Source organism: Thermobia domestica, chromosome 6 (assembly GCF_964235325.1).
Source record: "Thermobia domestica chromosome 6, izTheDome1.hap1.1, whole genome shotgun sequence".
Classification (NCBI taxonomy): domain Eukaryota; kingdom Metazoa; phylum Arthropoda; class Insecta; order Zygentoma; family Lepismatidae; genus Thermobia; species Thermobia domestica.
The window spans coordinates 257,673,235-257,693,154 of NC_137459.1; the positions used below are offsets into that span (position 1 = coordinate 257,673,235).

At 35.1% G+C, this 19,920-nt stretch overlaps 1 protein-coding gene across 1 annotated transcript in view; it reads left to right on the forward strand.

The window, feature by feature from the left end:
- The window catches only part of LOC145687511 (cell adhesion molecule Dscam1-like), a 1,370,399-nt gene that overhangs the window by 1,125,534 nt on the left and 224,945 nt on the right, over nucleotides 1–19,920 (forward strand). Inside the window, exon 12 of the mRNA XM_081760977.1 lies at nucleotides 2,276–2,423. Within this exon, the coding sequence (XP_081617103.1) occupies nucleotides 2,276–2,423 (148 nt within the window). The remainder of the gene's footprint in view (nucleotides 1–2,275; nucleotides 2,424–19,920) is intronic.

The following is a 19,920-nucleotide window of genomic DNA, read 5'->3' on the forward strand; positions in this document are numbered from 1 at the left end:
TTTCGGTCTCCCTTGAGTATTTAGTTGCTCAAAATGTTATAGTTTTTCCTATTTTCGTTCAGAAAATTAAATGTTATTGCAATGGAGACATGAATTTCATCCGAAAAAATCGCATCAGTACAAATTAAAATTTTGCACTTCTTAATAAGCAAGAAAAAAATAAAATTAACCTTACTAATTCTTGTGTAACAGTTCCATTTGTCTTTCTTTCGCTTGAGCAAATATTTTTTATCACTTTAACCGTAAAATCGGAAATTTTATACATCAATTTTTCTCAATCTAGAGCATGGTCAGAGCACTAAGTCTCCTAAAATTCATATTTCTCACAAATGCTTTCACTAGCTTGAGTGTAGAAAATTCCACTTCAATTTCAACAGTTATCGTTGAAATAATAAACACATTTTTCGCTGCTGCTACATTGTTCAAAGAAGCCATGATTCATGTTTTCTAAGAGAAACTGTAACATTGCTCCTGAACAACATTGCGCAAATAATGGCACGAATATAATATTAGCTTTATTCTTAATTTTGGAACATTCACGGTAAATAACATGTTAATGGTCTCTTGAAAATAACTTTGGGGTTGTTTCCTAATAGATAATGTGGAAATATTTAAACTTGATGCAGTATCAAAGTGCATGAATGATTTGAACGCTCAAAGCTGTTCCCAATAATATGTACAGGTATATCGCATATTTCAAAGCTACCACGTAATTACTTCTATTAATATCAACAAGACGACATCTCTTTTTTACAGAATTTTCTTCTTCGTGTACACGACAAATGTTAACTAGTCTATCAGAAAATGTTTGATAGATCTAACTTCTACATCAAAATATATTTCACTATTGAATTGAATCAAACAAGAGCTATGTGAGACTGCGTTTCCTTAAATCAAAAGCGAGAATAAACAAATTAATTTCGTCTAACATTGAGAAAAATCGGTGGACTTTCAAACTGTGCAAATCCAATTCTGGAAGCAGAAAAAACAGATTTATATATTTTGGTTGCAATAGGGAAGCAAGGTCAGAGATATAGTATGTCTTTAGGACTCTGAACCCATATATTAAAATATTTTTTTTTCTATATTTCTTGATGTTATTTCCTTCATCCGTCAAAATTTTACTATTTTCTATCCAGAACTCTGATTGTCTTTTATCCAGGGGATGATCTTCCAGGTAATATTCAGCATGGGAGTCCAAAAGATTATAACTAAATCTTGAGAGAATAAACTGATTGTTAGATGTGAATAAATTATAAAATAAATACAGGTATGTGCAGATATAAAATTATGAACACACTGACCACACAATAGATAATAAAGCGCTTTTATGATATATGTTACAGCTCTTGGTATTACTATTTATCAAAAAATTTTGGCACTCACGTTGCGGAAACTATTCATGTTCACAGAAAACTTTTTTTTTTTTAATGAGCAATACATAGCAATCATATTTACATATACATTAGAATACCTCGAGAATATTTCTAATATTATGCTATTGTGGAAAGAATTCGTTACAAAATCGATTGTATAGGCTTGATTCCACTGGGCTTAACATGCACTTTCGAAAGTATAAACTACTAATGGGAGTATTGAAATATTATGTTGTAAGAAAATTTCTAATGTTTATTATAAATTATCTAAAGCAATGATTTTCAAACTGGGTTATAAGATGACTTCTTAGTAGGTACATAAAATTATATAAATAATGCATTATGTTATAAATATTTTTTTCATATTAACTGTAACATAGTTCTATTACATTTATAGGATGACTCTTTAATTTACACTAAAACTGGGCTATTCATTAATGATTAATAAATTGTATAATCTATTTTGATATAGTTACTTATAATTCTAATTATAGCTTAAATCTCAGGCAACTTGAATGGAAAAGTATAGGGGTACGCGATAAAAATAAGTTGAGTACCCCTGCTATAATGAGAATATTCTACTTTCAGATGTTTGCGTTGTGTTTATGAAATAAAAAATGTAAATTTCTTAAAGTTCATTCATTGTTTTTTTTTTGTTTTTTTTTTAATTCAGACTATATTTCAACAATTGATTTCCCAAGATGTACCGTTACTGCACTCAACTCATGAATTGTTCTAAAACTAAAAGCCAGTGAACTAAAATTAGCAAATTACGATAAAATGTGTAAACATATTAGCTAATATTTTCCCATTGAAATACATAACGGTATAATAAAAAGCTTTATTGATTTGACATGCAATCAGTTGTGTTCAGTTATATATTATTAATATCTCCGCAGCACTTCCACGATTTGTGACTCGACTAAAACACGAGACAGTGAAGAAAGGGTCAAACGCAATGCTGTTGTGTGAAGCCACTGGAGATTTGCCAATGGAGATCATATGGCGGAGGGACAATACAAGAATTTCTAGTGAAACTAGTCATAGGTATGTGAAGTAGTAACTATTATAGATCATGTATTTATAACTATTATAGCTCTGTTGAATGTTCAAGAAATCATTCATAATATATGTGTGACTTAATGTTATCCAGCGCAAACTTCTATAGAAGGTATAATTTAAAGTAGTTGAGAGGAGGATTAACTAAATATTCTGATTAAAATAATTGTGTAATTGTTTTAGTTATATTAATGATTTGAAATGGTGACAGGTTGTCATAGAAAAAAGAGAGCCAATTAACAAAAACTAATATGACTGCAGTGTTTCTGATTACATTATCCGTGTTCGAAAAATGTTAAGCATTGTCATATATACTGCTGTAAATGTATGTGATAAAATGATACTTCGCAATGCGTAAAACGCATTTGTAAATATAGTAATGTTAGCAAATATATGAATATGAAATGTGACTAGTACTTTATATATAAAAACTTAATTAATCGCTACGTGCAAATCAATACCTTGTGAATTGTTGAAATCGAATTTCCGTATTTACACTATACAAAACTTTTATTCACATGATGTTTCAATCAATATTTAGATATAACTTGAAAGAGATAGCACATCCAGCAAATTATCTAACAGTTTCATGATCCTGTAACATTACATTATTATATGTCACACCAATACTTTTTTACTGAAGAATTCACCATAAAATTAGTATGTTTCGCACTAGGTAACTACTTTGAACCAAAGTTGAAAAAAAATCAGGTAAGTGGAGATCTAAACAGTAATTACGTCGTGCTACTCCACCAAAGTGTCGCCATTATTACCCAGGTGAATGTCAGTTCTTATGCGATGGAAGAAGAATTAGACAAAATATAGGTTGAAAAAAATGTCAGTTTGCTTGGAACATCCTAAGGGGCTAATACAAACAAAGCGTCACGTTCTTGTGGTTATATTCAAAATCGCATAAATCACGAAATTTGACAGCCTAGCGAAAAAAGAAAAAAACGGATTCCAGATTTCTCTTCGATGATTTAATTTTTGAAAAAAAAAACTTCGAACCAGAAAATAATCTAAACTTCGGAGATTTTATCCTTAGCATTATTGCTTAAAAAACTACAGCAACTCATTCTGCATACATTTTCTACAGATTATAAGTATAAATACTGTATAGCATTCTAACTGAGTGAATGACCAAGAGTATTATATGAATTAAGTTAAGAAATATTTCAATATCGTTTGCAAGACTAAACTCTTCAAAGGTTGGACTGTCAGTATGTGCTAAGCTCCTTAAGAGGCGTGAGCAAATGTAGCTTCAGAACTTAATATGAATTTGTATCCAAAATTCCGTGCATCATGCATTTTGACAGCCCATTTGTGAAAGCAATATTGCTTGAGAGCTTTGTATCAGATTTTCTGTATTAAAGATATACAGGGTGTCTCAAAACAACACCGACAATTTTTGGGAAGTGATTCATAACACCAAGATAAGACAAAAAGTATAGACCAACCTGGGTGCACAAATGTGTCCTTTCGGAGTTATAAGCTGTCAAAAACAGGAAAAGTTAACTTTAGAAGTCCATAGCTCCAAAATTATTGTGTCTACCGTAGTCGGGTCAAGACTTCACTTAGGAACCAATATGTGCGTTATCCAAAAATACATGTTTCAGAATCTTATGACACTCATGCAACATTTTATTTATAGAGGGAGTTTGTCTACAGGCATATAATTTGAAGTACTCACCAACAACCTCTATAAAAATTATTACTGAAGTACCGCAGGATACTGAATGAAGAAGGTTTATTATTATTATTATTATTATTATTATTATTATTATTATTATTATTATTATTATTATTATTATTATTATTATTATTATTATAACTTGTGTAACGAAACAAAATGTTATGGCAAATCAATGTAAGTACAAAATTTTTATACTTGATTTACGTGAACATGGAAAGATTTTATATGTTAATCAGGACATTTAAGTTTGCCATGTATGGATACAATCTTACCATGATTTATTCTTTCGTAAGAATATAAAATGGAGTAAGAAAGTTCATGCCGTAGCAGAAGGAAAAATGAATTAAATTTTCAAGGGATAAAATGTGTGTGTGCTAAAGAAAAGCGGAGAAAGAAAGAGAAAAGATGTGAGGACTAATATATTGCATGTAGAGACGTGGTGGATTGCTGGCATGTAGGGCGAAATGGAAGTGCGTTCCCACTTTTCACGCTAGAAAATTTCAAGGAATGGAAGTAACTTGCACGAACCACTTTCTAACTCGTGGTTACACAGAGATATCGCTAACACGAAGAACTTTTCTTTCACTAATGCTTCCTCAATACAACTACTTTTACACCTTAAATAACAGTAAACAATACATTTCATGAAAGGCTAGTATTGTTATTTTTATGTGACTTTGTTACTTATGTTACATTTTCACAAATAATTAAAACTTAAATTTTCTCTTCTTTAAATTGTAGGTAATTAAATATTGTTGTATGTGATTAAACATAGAACTCTAGTTTATTTTATTGTAGTTAATATGTCAATACGTAATATTGTCGAACATAGTCATAAAATTTATTTAAACACATAACATCATTCAATGCTGTCAATATTATTTGCTTCAATAGTAGATTTGTAACCAATTGATTCACCAAAATTTATTTTTATGCTAGTTTAAACAACTCTATTTTCTGCTTAGATTTTTTACTTTATCTTTCGTTTCTAAACATTTATAGTCTTTAAATTAAAGACAATGAAATTGTGGTTATTTGTTCACGACTCAAAGATAAAGTTGCTATATAAGTTATGTTGTGCTTACGGTAATTCATAGAATACCGTTTAATGAAACATAGTGCGGCTGGACATCCATCAGGTTGAAGTTTTATTTTTTCATAACCGAAGGTTCTATATCTATCACAGCTCACAGTAGTCATACTAAAAAAAATCAATCGTCTTACCTCAGAAAGATACATTACCAATAATAGTCGTTCGAAGACATTGCCGAGAATGAACTTCACTAGGAAACAACAACAGTTAACTACTTCAGTTAACTAAATTTCAGTGTAGCAGAAAAAGAAAGTCTTTCATTGATTTTTAGCAAATCTTAATTACAAATACACACTGTACTTACGTCCCATAATAGATTTGCTAAGTTCAAATCCCAAATTTCGAAGCCAATAACTGGGAAACTAAAGGTCTTCTCTTACTAAAATTTGAAGTGTTCTTAGATTTTAGCAATATTAATATGCGTATTAAATGCTGTGGTGTGCAAGTATGTGGTTTTGATTTGGTGGTTATGAAACTTGGGGTTTGGACCAAACCCCAAACCCCAAATTCGATGACAAATAACTCAAGGACCAAAATTCTGCACAACGTAATACTTCATATGCATAGTAAGCTCATAAAAGTCTAACATAATGCCAAATTTGGTCAAGATCGAATAAGTCGCACCAATTGGTTTTAATGGAATTTCTTTATTTCGAGTTAAAACCCAACTTCAATGGCCAATAACTTGAAAACTGAGGTTCTGAACACCATTATATTTTACAGTATGCTTGAATGTGTAGAAAGCTAATAAGCTGTTACCACCGTACAAAGTTCGGACAAGGTACGATGATGGTTTTCATCGATGGTGATTTAATAAAATTTCTTCATTACACTAACAAAGAGAAGGTAGATTTTTTTAAGTGAACTTAGGGGCCATTTTTTTGCGATTTGATAGTTAGCATTTAAAGAATTAATATTGCAAACTGGGAGAGCGCAATGGCCAAAAATAACGGAGAAAAACAGACTTAAAGTTTTCTACTCGCTGCATATATTGTACGATGCACAAAATTACCTAGTGTTGGCGTGGCAAAGTGAGGAAAATATTTGACTCATGAGTAAAGGGTTCCGAGTTCGAGTCATACATTTTTATTGCTTCAACCAATAAAGTAGCAATTTGTAACTATAAGTAAAATATTAATTCACTATGTGTTTATAATGAATAAAACAATAGAAATTTTCAAATCACTTGTAAAATCTTTCAATATTCCATGATAACTACGCTAGGAACAAAATTTAATATATTGCGTAAATATTATTGTTACCGCAGTCGTTGTGTAAAAAATGTTCTTGACGCTTAGTGTCTACATCTGTAGACAGTGTGCGAATTACAAGAGGAATGAGGAGTAGATCTCCTTTAGTTATAGCAACATCCAGTATTAGCAAAGGAGATTTCCCCCTCAACTTCTTTGTAATTCGCAAACTGTCAACAGATTTAGCCACGAAGCGTCAAGAACACTTATTACACAACGACTGTCGTAACCAGTGGCGTATTTAAGGGGAGCGCTTCCGGGCTTAAGCCCCTCCTCCGAAATGTTATTTACTATTTTAAAGTAAATGAAATATCTTGGAGAATTTTCACATTTCCAGGACTAAAGTTGGCAAAGCCCCAAGAAATAAAATCGTAAGTACGCCACTGGTCGTAACCATAATATAACTTGTGATGTTAGTGTATTTACGAAATAGATTAAATTTTGTTTGCCAGTTAACATGTAACATTGAAAAATTTTACAAGTGATTTGAAAATTTCTATTGCTTTATTCATTATAAACATACGGTGAAATAATATTTTACTTATAGTTACAAATGCCTACTTTATTGGTTGAAGCAAAAAAGGAAAGATGTATGACTCGAACAGGAATCGAACCCGGGACACTTTACACATAAGTTACAGATTTTACTTACTCTGCCACACTGTCATTTGGTAAATTCGCGCGTCGTAAGATATATGCGGCGAGTAGAAAACTTTAAGACTGTTTTTCTCCGTTATATTTGGCCATTGCATTCTCCCTGTTTGTAATATAAACTCTTTAATTGTGCACTTCCACCTGGCAAAAAAATGGCCCCGAAGTTCACTTTCCAAACTCTGCCTTCTCCTTGTAAGTCAAACTCAAAATTTGGTTGTCAATAACTTAGAAACTGATTAACCGTATATCATAATATTCCATGCACGTACTAAGCTACACAAGGTTTACTACCATATTATTTTCATCACTATCGAGTTAATATTGTCGACAGCATACCACATATAATAACCTTTCACTAACAAGTAGACCTCACCACTTCGCCGTTGCGTTAGCAAAAGGAAACAACTACTATCCTAATGTAGGGTTGAATACAAGACATTGACAGAAATTTTAGCTGCTAATGAGCACCAGAAATATGCGAAAAAGAAATAGAAACATGAATGTGGGAAAGCAATCTGCAATATAATTTGATAGTTGCAAGACCGATATTTTTTTTTCGAAATAGATGGAGGAACAATAGTTATGACTTCAACTATATAAATCGATATAGAAGGGATGTTTATATGACATTCCGGATCATGACCACCATCTTGAAATCCGCCATATTGAATCAACGTCAACTTTTTCAGATGGAAAGAGGGCCATGTGAGGTATCAAACAACAATGATTTTTTCCACCCAATCGCATACACTAATTAGTTTGTCCATATATAGAACGGTTTACAACTTACAGTTCCTTGAATGTTGAAAAATTCGTTGTTTATATCAGATAACAGATAACTACAGTGACAATGAACATAGCTCCAGAGACAGCATTCTTACAGAAAAGAATTACGGCAATACAAGTCCTCAGCATTCATAAAGTGGTTCTGACCTCGCCACTTCGTGTGTGCGTTTGTACATTCAAACTGAAGCAGTAGGGGCAGCACGATGAAAAGAATAGCAATATGAGTTGCCAATGGCATTCCTGGTCGTAGCAGCTACGGTATAAGTTATGAGCCTACGCGCATCGTGTACCATTCTACAGCAACAAACTCTGTTGTAAGGAGACAAGTGCAGGAAATATTTATTTTCACTGTCAATTCTACCCTTGAACTCGGAATTGTTTGAGAAATAGTTATTTCGTTTATTGCATTGTGCCTGTAATTCTGTGAGGTGCGTCCGTGTGTATGTTAGGGAGAGTGGGTGCAGGCAACAAATGCAGACTAAAAACAATATGATATGGCGTTAAATAAGGCAAACATTGCCATGTACCTCTTGCATCAGTTGCAGATATTACGGTTCAAGCACAAAGCAACAAATATATCAGAACAGGAAAGAGCAATCGCAGATGCCATAATTAGATTCCTAGCGGATGAAGAACTGGAATTCGAAAGGGAATACACTCTGGATATTCTAGAGGAGGCACATCATGAGATAAACAATCAAAAAGCTAGTGTGGAAGCGGAAGGGGGTAGTCACACAACAGATTCCGAAGATGCTGACGGAACACCAAGTGTCCAAGAAACTACGTCAGACTCATCACTTCCATCACCAGCGAAACGCAAGAAAGGCGCTTCACTCTCGGTTGAGAAGACGAAACAAATTATTAACTACATGACACAACATCCAAACCACGGTAAAAAGGCAATATGTAATCGATTTCGGATTAGTGAGTGGACCTACGATTGTGTCAAGAAAAAACAAATACAAGACTATCACGCGAAGTCAAGCGTTCCCTTTTACAGGAGGCATTGTAAGTGCAGTTTATCCACGCAAGTGAAGTACTTTTCCAAACGGTATTAGACAGTGATCTTTAGCGAATGGCATGCAACTTTGCGCGTAATATTGGCTATGGACAGTTAAAAGCCTCGGAGGCCTGGCTACTGAACTTCAAACGACATTATAATATCTGGCTACGGAAAGTGACATTATAATATCGGGCTACGGAAAGTGACAACCTTTAAAACAAGACTTCATCATGAGCGCCAGCCATGGCTAAAGCAGACCGTTAAAGACTGCGTTCACAGCATCATACAGATGTTGCCTAATTTTGAGTTTCGATATGTCTGTAATGCTGACCAAAGTGGTTTTCAGTTTGAAATTCATCGCCCGAGAACTTCGGATATAAAAGGCAAAAGGAGAATCGAGGCCCTTGCAATAAATGTAAATGCAAGACATTCCTACACAATCATGCCTTTAATTAATTTAAAGGGAGAGTTAGTTGGTAAGCTGTTCATTATTCTTCAGGAAAAAAAAAAACGGACTAGTACCTGTAAGATTACAGACTGGATTTTATAGGTTAGTGCGGAAACTTGGCAAGATCCATGTGACAGCATCAACATCTGGTAAAATGTGATTACATGAACTGCGAGAATGATATGTGAATTGCTATTGGCCGAACGCAGGGGGCAGGAATTTACTTATGGTGGATAGCTGAGAATCATTTAATAATGAAGAGGTGAGACGTACAACAGCTCCAACTGGGAAATCAATGGAAGTGCGACGAATTCCAAAAGATACCACCAGCATATTTCAACCTTTGAATGTATTGTTTTTTTTTTTTTTTTTCGACAATACAAAACATTGGCATTCCATATGTGATTATGCAATAAAGGACAAACATTTTCATTCAAAACTGCATGACAGAGATATTATTGTCTCTCTGCATTTCCTTGTGTACAATCAATTTCAGTCTTCTCGCTTCACAAGTATGATTCAATATGCATTTTGTAAATCAGTATATACTGATGATCCGATCGAATGGTTGTGATATTTATGACGCTTCATTTTTTATTAGGTGCTCATGGTGCTATGCAAAATTCTGTTTTTACCATTTTAGGAATGCTGAGGACTTGCATTTTTTGCGTTGCCGTAATTTTGTTCTGTAAGAATGCTATCTCTGCAGCTATGTTCATTGTCACTATAGTTATCTGTTATCTCTTACAAACAACGAATTTTTCAACATTCAAAGAACTGTAAGTTGTAAACCGTTCTATATATGGACAAACTAAATAGTGTATACGATTGGGTGAAAAAAACATTGTTGTTTGATACCTCACATGGCCCTCTTTCCATCTGAAAAAGTTGACGTTGATTCAATATGGCGGATTTCAAGATGGTGGTCATGATCCGGAATGTCATATAAACATCCCTTCTATATCGATTTATATAGTTGAAGTCATAACTATTGTTCCTCCATCTGTTTCAAAAAAAAAAAAAAACTATCGGTCTTTCAACTATCAAATTATATTGCAGATTGCTTTCCCGCATTCATGTTTCCATTTCGTTTTCGCATATTTATGGTGCTCATTAGCAGCTAAAATTTCTGTCATTGTGTTATATTCAACCCTACATTAGGATAGTAGTTGTTTCATTTTGCTAACGCAACGTCGAAGTGGTGAGGTCTACTTGTAAGTTATTGGCCAAACTTGATAGCCAATAACTCCGGAAACAAAGGTCTGCACACCAAAATAGTTCATGTGTTTAATAACCTCGTGAAAATCTATCATCATCTCAATTTTGGTCAATATCGAATGAGTTCGTTCATGTACGATATGAACTGTCTTGTTTAAGAAAAGTCAAATGAAAGACGAAATTTGTATCCAGTAGTGGAGACGGAGATTTTCTCCTGCAAAATGTTGCTATTTCGATATTTGCATCACGCAAAATTTACAAGAGTATTTCAAGACAAATTGTTCATCCGGTGTACATACTTACCTACAGACACAGACACACACACACACACACACATATATATATATATATATATATATATATATATATATATATATATTCAGTTAATTGTATTCAGGGGCTAGAAATATTTGGGCCCTTCAGTCTCTCGCTCGCAGACACATCCTCGCGCCTCCCGTTTTTCCATCCCTTTTCTTCACAGTAATATAAACCATAAAGGCTCTGAACCTACCAGATTTATTTTTCTGAAAAGACTGACCGCCCACAACGAAATAAACCCAATAAATTTGTCTCTCGCTGAACTTCGGCTCAGTACAAAAATTTTGATGGAACTCCACCTCTGTACTTTCTCCGCAGAGAAGCCTTTGCTCAGTCCCTATTTTAATGTATCCAATTAATTGTTTTTGTTCATTATTAAGAAGAGGATTAAGTGAAAACAACTGTTGTTTTTTCTTTCCCAAAGTTTATTCAATAATTTAGTAGAGGTTTGTAGAATATTTTGGTAGCATGATTAGTATTCTGAAAAACATTATGTGAACAATGTATTGCATGTATTTTGTTATTAAAACTCAGTATTTATGGAACTCTTGATGCCTTTTGAAAACAAAGCAGCTAACTTTTGTCTGTATACAAAACGAGAAACAGCAAGAAACAAAATACTAAGAAATATTGATTATCATTACGTTTATTATATCACAAAATTAAGATGTAAGAATCAGATATTTTTAAAGCATCTTTATATAGCTATATGTGCTTAAGAACTTTATTCTAAGACTCCAATGATATGCTGCTTGACATTATAAATATTATCGTTAATAATAATAATAATATCCTGAAAATATGCAACATTTTAACCATTTAGAACTTGATGTCCAGCTTACCTGCAACTTTACTTTTAGAAATAAAACGCTGTATATGCATATATATATATAAGTGATGTTCAAAATATTTATGAAGTTGAAAGAAATGCTGTGGAGGATAGTGGAGCAGAGTTGATTTCAACATTGGAAGGCGGGTAGATTTGAAGCTTATTCTTGAAGGATATCTATTTCATCTCACTTTCCTTTGTGGCAATCGAACACAAATCATTACACTTCTTCCCACAAAAACTCATTTCAAATCGGATTATTGGGGAACAGTCCCCCAGTTCCAAGATTGGAGGAGACATGTCCCCCTCATCCCCCGGAATTTGCGCCAGTGTATATATACCTTTCTATATATATATATATATATATATATATATATATATATATATATTTACAATGCTTGGGATATGAATCTCCTCATAGAAACAAGAAACAATTACAATCAGAATCGTTTAGTTTCAGAGTTACATGCTACCGAAAGAATGAAGAAATGAACTTTGGACATGAATATCTCCAAACCTATAAGCCGTTGAGCTCAGATGGCGTTTTACACTTGTAAGCTGCCCTATCTAAAAATGCATATTGGAAATCTTTTAGTGGAAGCGCAATGGAAGTGAAAGTTTTCTAGATATTTTGCTAGGTTACGATGGGTTTGATTAATGGCGCATGGAACAACGTCCCACCAAGTAACGAAAATTCGTTGACAAAACATCGATATCTTGAATAGAATCAAGATGGTGAAATATTTTTGGTGTGTTGTGTGCGGTTGATAAATATAGCAGGGAATGTGCGTAGTGGATAGAATGAAATTAAGTGATATATTCGATTTAATGAGTCACGATGTTGTCCTATGGGCTAAAGAGGACAAATATTTATGATATTTAATGATTTGGAAGAATTGATGCAATGACAATGTGCGAAAAAAATATGAATGCCCCTTTAAAAAATGCGAACACGATCTCCTACTACAAATTTATTTGGCCTGTGATCGAAAGTGCGATCCCTTGTATTAGTGGTGAACGCTCTACCACTCTTTTACCATGCACCTTTTATTTTATCTTCTCCGTAGCGGATTGCTCACGACAATTTGAAGTGATCACACATGAAAGCAACAAAACAGTTTATGTAACAAAAAGTTGAAATGGACTGTGTTAAGAATGTAAATTAACACAACGTAGGTAAATTAACTTTAGAGACAGATGATGGCAAAGACGACAACACTACAGAAGTGTGACAACAGACGGCCCACAAAGGTACACAACCTGAACTGTTCAAACATGGAAAGAGCAGACGTGTAAAATGAATCTCCCTTGGGATTCCATCGTCTGATCTGGGACTCCACATTGCGTAACTTCTCGAATTATATGATAAAGTTGCGTACCTATATATAGAGGCAAAATGAGGGTCACTTCAGAGACTGTGTTGAAACTGTCAGACATTGACTATATTATACCGATGTCATCGATGAATCCGTTGTTGCATGGTATGGTCAAATACGCCTGGTATTTCTGATATCACCATGGTGGCTACAATGACATGGGCAATGAGGTCTTTGTGTGTTGTGTTTCGTACACTGGAGTTTCATCTCAGCTCATAGAAAGAAATCCAGCGGAGTTATTTCAGGCAATCTTGGTAGCCAAGCCACAGGCTCACCATGGTCAATCTAACGCTCTGCCAGTATTTGATTTAGGAAGTTTCTGACAACTACGTCAAAATTTGCAGGTAAGTTGTCGTGTTGGAACCACATTAGCTACCTAATTTTTGATGGCAAATTCTCTAGAAATTCTGGCAGGACGTCACATAGAAAAATAAAGTTTATTTTATTTTATTTTATTTGCCATGAAAACGAGTAGGTATCAAATGAACATACACTATACCACACAATATATTTAATGAAAACTTTTGCTGATGATGTTTGAAAAGAGAAAGCTTGAGGCTTTTCAACATGCCATTAACGATTATTGTGCCTGTTAAACATGGCTATCTTTGTAAATATTTCCTCGCAAATACACAAAACCAGACCTAGAAAGCCTGATATAGAACAGTTTTCGGTAGAAACCATTGTCAAAATGCCTGATGATGGGGAAAGTCTTCTTGCAAGTAATATTGCATCGTACACAACTTGAATGGTTGCAAATCTTCTTTATTTGATATGCACCAAACATTGAACTGTTGAGTTTTTAGCGCTCAGTCTATAGCACGTGTTCTGATTTCAGAAAGTACCACTATCGAAGCAAGTGCATTTTGCTCAAACTAATTAGTATGTACTGTACTCAAGATCGTCTTTGTTTTTGTCGAAGTGATAAAGCAGATACTGTCTCTCGAAGGAGATCATGTTGAAAAGATGCGTATGATGAAAACCTCCGAGTTGGGAATCGTTCACAATACCAGTGTTTCGCTTCCCAGCTTTTACCTCGTGCCTCTCCATAAGTAAGGTGCATGTCTGTTAGCTCAAACGTTGAGTAGTTCACCATCCTTACTACTGTATATTTGCGTATTTTACAACAGGAGATCTAAAAGTGTGGGAAACTTCCACACTTAACATGGATCAACTGGCCAACTGTCGTTTTATTTTTCTCACAAACTGGCTATAAAACGTGCTCACTACAGCAAGCTAACGTCCTTCTACGTTATTATACTACACAACCACAAGGAAGATCTGCTGTGAAGACCTGACAGAAAGCTCCAATGACACCTACATGTGTTTCGCTGCTACTAGCGAAGTACACTTAAAGGAATATCCCAAATGAACGTCTTATGTACTACCTTCACTCATTCCACTACTTTTAATGGGTTATCCACAAACGCAAGAGAACACGATGGTTGTAAACACCACCTTTCTTATTGGTTAACGTTCGTAAATTCATAACCCTAATACATTCATCACACTTCACGTTGATTTATCCGTATCTCCATATTACGTATTGTGCAACATTGGAGATTTCTAAACCAGTTCAGGTGAACAAACTCGTGTTTGTGGGTTTTCTATGGGTTCTCACATTTTCTATATTCTCTTTCTACAAACTTTTTTAATCATTATTCAATCATTTGATCCCATAGCAGAAAGAGCATCACTGTAGGTTGTTTAATAATATATGTATCTCATTAAAAGCTACCTGTCACTGACCTCTGTAATATTGTCGTCTTTGCCATTATCTGTCTCGAAAGTTTATCTAATCACGCCTTTCTAGGTGCCTACCTCCTTAACACACATTTTCAACATTTAGTTAAATAAAGAGTTTTGTTGTTTTCATGTGTCATCATTTCACATGCGTTGTAAACAGTACGTTCTTCCTTTACGCGGAAGGATTAATAAAGGTTGTCTGGTAAGTGAGTGGTAGAGCGTTCACCACTAATGTAAGGAAATACATTTTTAATCCCTGGCCAATTAAGATTGTGGTGGGAGAATATCATGTATTCACGGGGGATATGCCTATTTCCTTGCCCATTGTAATTGCACTAATTCCTCCAAAATCATTAAATGTCATAGATATATGTCTTCCTTAGCTCGGGGGCGCGGTGCCTCAGTGGTAGAGCGTTCACCTCTGGTGCTTGGGGTCCCGGGTTCGATCCCAGCCCCCGCCAAGTGAACTTTGTGGTGGACAAACACCGTGCTCGCGGGTTTTCTCGGATTTCTCCCGTTTCCTCCCACTTTCTTCATTCCACCATTTCACTCATTTCTCATTCTCACCGTCTCCTTTAGCCTAACCGGCATAAGCGTGGGACGTAAAACTTAAAGATTTCATTTCATTTTCTTCCTTAGTTCATAGGGCATCATCGTGAGTCATTAAACCGAAGGTTTAATTTAATTTAATTCTATCCACTACACTCATGTGATGTGTGTAGTTATGCAACCACTCATAAGACACTAGAAATACTTTGTTATGATCATTCTGTTCAAGATATCGATGCCCTGTCAACGGATTTTGTTATTTTGTAGAACGTCGTTATATGAGTCATAAATCTAACCCACCTATCCTATCGGAATATCTAGAAATTCCTCATTCCTGTGGGGGAATCTCTTTCGCCACCAGTAAAATATTCTCAATCATACATTTGGATAGAGCAGATTACAAGTGTAAGATGATAGCATTCCGTGTTAGGATAATAGTTTAGAAGATATTCACACGCTTTCGGTAGCTTGTAACGCCGAAATTAAGCGATTCCGACGGAATGTTTACTAGATTTTTTCTTGTTTTTTGTGTTTCTGTGTTTCTAAATACACGCAGAAAGAGATACAGAGAAAGAAACAAAAAATCAGTTTACTGAGACCATGAATAAATAGAACCAGCGGATTATTCGAATTTGTAAGTAGTATTGACGAAGCAATTTATGGTACCACTGTGCGCGGTTTGTGTTTCTATGGTGCTCAGTATGTTAAGCGTCGCGAAGAATAGTGTCCAAGGTTGATGATAGTCTATTAAATTCATAACAGTACATCATCGGTTAAAAGTAATAATGGACGAAAGAAAAGTCTCACCTAACATTAAAAAGGATTTTGATCGAAGATCATAAAACGAATACAGAAAGATTAACAGCTGACGTGAGCTACATATCGAAACATATGTGGCCTGTTCGCAATTTCCAAATCAGTGATCACTGTCAACAACGCTCTAGCGCGAGTAAAACAATGTCAAGAACATGAAATGTGTAGTACTGTTTATTAGAAACGTGTAAAATGGTCCAATGTGTCATCTTTTACCTTATTTCCAACTACAGATTGTGTTTATGTATGGAAAACGCCCAAAAAAGCTTATGTTCTGAAGGCTGAGCTTATGTTCTTATGTTCTGAACCGTAAAATGTGACTGAGCTCCTCCGTGGCTAAGCGGTTAGCGTACGCGCCTTTGGCGTGGAAGACCCGGGTTCGATTCCCGGCGGGAGCTCATGTGGTTCGGATTCCACGTTAATCAGTAGGTCCACGTCGCATATAGCCTCGCTGCTGAAAGGGACGCTAAACTAAAATCAACTCAACTCAACGTAAAATGTGACTGCTCCTCTGTGGTGCAGACGAAGACAATTTCCTAAATGCCATGAGTCTTTTCATCATTGTCACATAACACATTACTAACAGTGATTACTTAAGCCTTTGATTCAACAATTGGCATCTGATGATTCAGATGTTCCTGACCAATGACAAAATTTTCCAAAATGACAGCATGTCAATTCACACAGCTGGAGCTCTTGAGGCGAGGCCTCATGAACATGGGAATGAACCACAACATCTTTCGTGACCCAAAAAATCTCCAGACCAGAGTAGTGTTAAACATATGTGGCAAGTTGTAGAGCTCAGACTTTCAGGTAGATATCCTTCTCCATTCTCGATAACGGGGTTGAGTTATACTCTTTCACTTTAAAAATGTGAAAAAAAGATCGATATTGTTACTGACAACTGCATCTGTTTTTATGATTAAGGTATATTTAATGGGCCTTATGCAGAGTCGTTCTGACGCGTGATGGGTGCCATACTAAAGAGTTAGACTAAACATATGATTCTTGCAATAGTGAGGTCTTTAGTATGACGTTAATCATACGTCAAAATGACTCTGCATAAGGCCCAATATGTTTAAATTACACTTCACCGACTTCTGAACCAAGAAGTAAAGGATTGAAAAGAGGGCTCTCTTTCACGACACTAATTGTGACTTATGGAACCTAACTATACCGGATGTATCAAAAGTTTGATGCCAACTCTGTTATAAGTAAAGATGTGAGAAAATGGAAAGAGAGGAAAACAGTTGGAACTAGGTGGTTTTCAATCTAAAATGGGGGATGCTTGATCACCATATTGGTAACGCAACCTATGTTAAAAACAAAGTTGACACTTAAATAGACTGTTCCCTTGGGCCCTCACCACACCAACAGTATAACACTGTCAAGGAGGCGAATTTGAGGTGTTATAGATTCTCTCATTGAACCATGTACACGCTCATTGTGATCTTTCTGTGTATCCTTACGTTCCTTTCAAATAGTCTACTGAACAAGAAACTTTATTTTTTTTTCATTTAACATTAGCAGCTTTACTAGTATGGAGGCCAAACGGTTGGTGCGAATGAAAAAAATCATAATTATTGATTGAAAACCACATATTTTCAACAACTTTCCTTTCTTTCCATTTCTTCGTATTTTTACTCATACCGAAATTGGGCTATTGTCCCGAACTTTTGATACACCCGGTATAGTCTAATTTCTCCTACGAAGAATAAGCAATTTGTTCTGTAATATGAGCAAACTGGCTCTTTTTTTTAATTAGATACTTTGGTTCTCTCTGTGTGGTTTCGTCTTTTCCAGATGCTGTAAGTATTTTTCACAGCTACATTAACTTTGTAATGTTCTCTTATTTCTGTGTGTTTGAGTAGACATGTTATTCTCTTTGTTTTAACAAAAAAGACTGATTCTAACCTAAGAGAGAGAATTAAATTACTATGTTCTATGTCCTTACGTATTCCATTTGACAAATATTAAATATTATCAAAGACTGTGACCTGGGCTCAATTGCACTGCCAACTACAAAATATGTTTCTTCCTCAATATCACTCTAGTTATGCACTTAATTTCGTATATCCCTCTCATTCTGTTCGTCTTTATAAGAAATCAGTTTACATTACCTTTCTATGTATATTACACGGTTGGTTGGCTGAGTGTTGAACGTCTCTTTCAACGCCAAGACTATATGAGAAGCACACCTACGGTTTAACGCAGGATCCGAATCACATAAATTCCTATTGGGAAATAAAATTTGATCTCTCGCATCGAAGGTGGGTTAGCTATATAGCCACAAAACTCTCATACATTAGTAAATCCACTTAAAACATATGATTATTAACTTGTTATGCGAATAATTGTTTTAAAGATTAGTTGTTTGTATTACAACATATAAATTTCAGTTTTTTGCAGCATTCATTTAACGCAATTTTGAAGCATTCATTTAATGCAATTAAATTGATTCTGATGTTTTATATGTTTCATCTAGACCAATTTGAAAGAGTGTACTTAAGATTTTCAAGATAAATTGAATCTAGTGAGGGAATAAAATTTGGAATCTCTATCAAATTATATGGATTCTTATACTGCATACTATTACAGTTTTGTCTTCATATTTGAATACAGCATTCAAAGAACAAATCTTACTCTTGTGACACAACATAAGTGACGTGGCTCCACAACATAAAGTGAATGGGGGCAATTTTGGAACCTGGGCTAGCCATCGACACGTTAGCGTAAAAGACAGTAACTTCATTCGCTTATATTGTGACTCCAGGTAAAGGCAACGTTGCATTTTCATTCAACATTGGGCGCATAAAGGGTGTACAGCCCAAACGGCTCGTCCGATTAAAAAAAAAAAAAAATCATTCAATTTAGATTGGAAACATCATATTTTGAGGCGGTTTTTCCTCTTGCCTTTTTTGTAACTCTGATAATAACAGACTTACCCTATGTCAGGTGACTTTTCAGACACCCTAATATATATACAGGGTGATTCAATAAGAACGTACCAGGCCTATATCGCAGCTAACATTGGACATAGATCCGTCAAATAAACGAACTACCAAATCGTATCTGTAGAATACAATGAAAATAGTAGAGACACCAGTGGCGTATCGTGAATATCTCCAACGGAGGGCAACTTCAAAATTTGAAATGGAAACAGGGGTTGGTTGTGCTTCCATTGAAACAAGCGTACAATGGGAAAAACGTCGAGAGGAAACATTTCGGCATATTTCTTCCTCTGTGGCAGCAGCACGATCGCATTACGAGGTCAAGGTCAGATGATGCGCGGGTTTCTGCATGCGGAACCAAAGGGAAGAGTAAATACTGGTCTGAAACGAACGGAACGTACAATTGTACATACGCTGAATCACACCGTGAAAGTGACGACAACAATAGCGTCAGCAAGAAACCACGACGGGGGAAAGGTACATACTGTAACAGTAAGCAGAGGTACATTTGCTGCTGTTGAATGAAGCTCCAAATAGGGAACCAATGACATACGCAATGTATGAAGAGAGTGGTTTCCATATGGCTGTGACAGAAGCGCTGTGGATGGGAAGATCTATGATGGACAATGTACTATGCTATAACAAAACGGAAGAAGAAACTATTGGTTGCAACTAAGAAAGACGAACCGAATGTGCTGTTGCCAAAGCATGGAACAAAACATGGGGACAGAAAGTTGAGGCGTTGCAATCAAGCCATT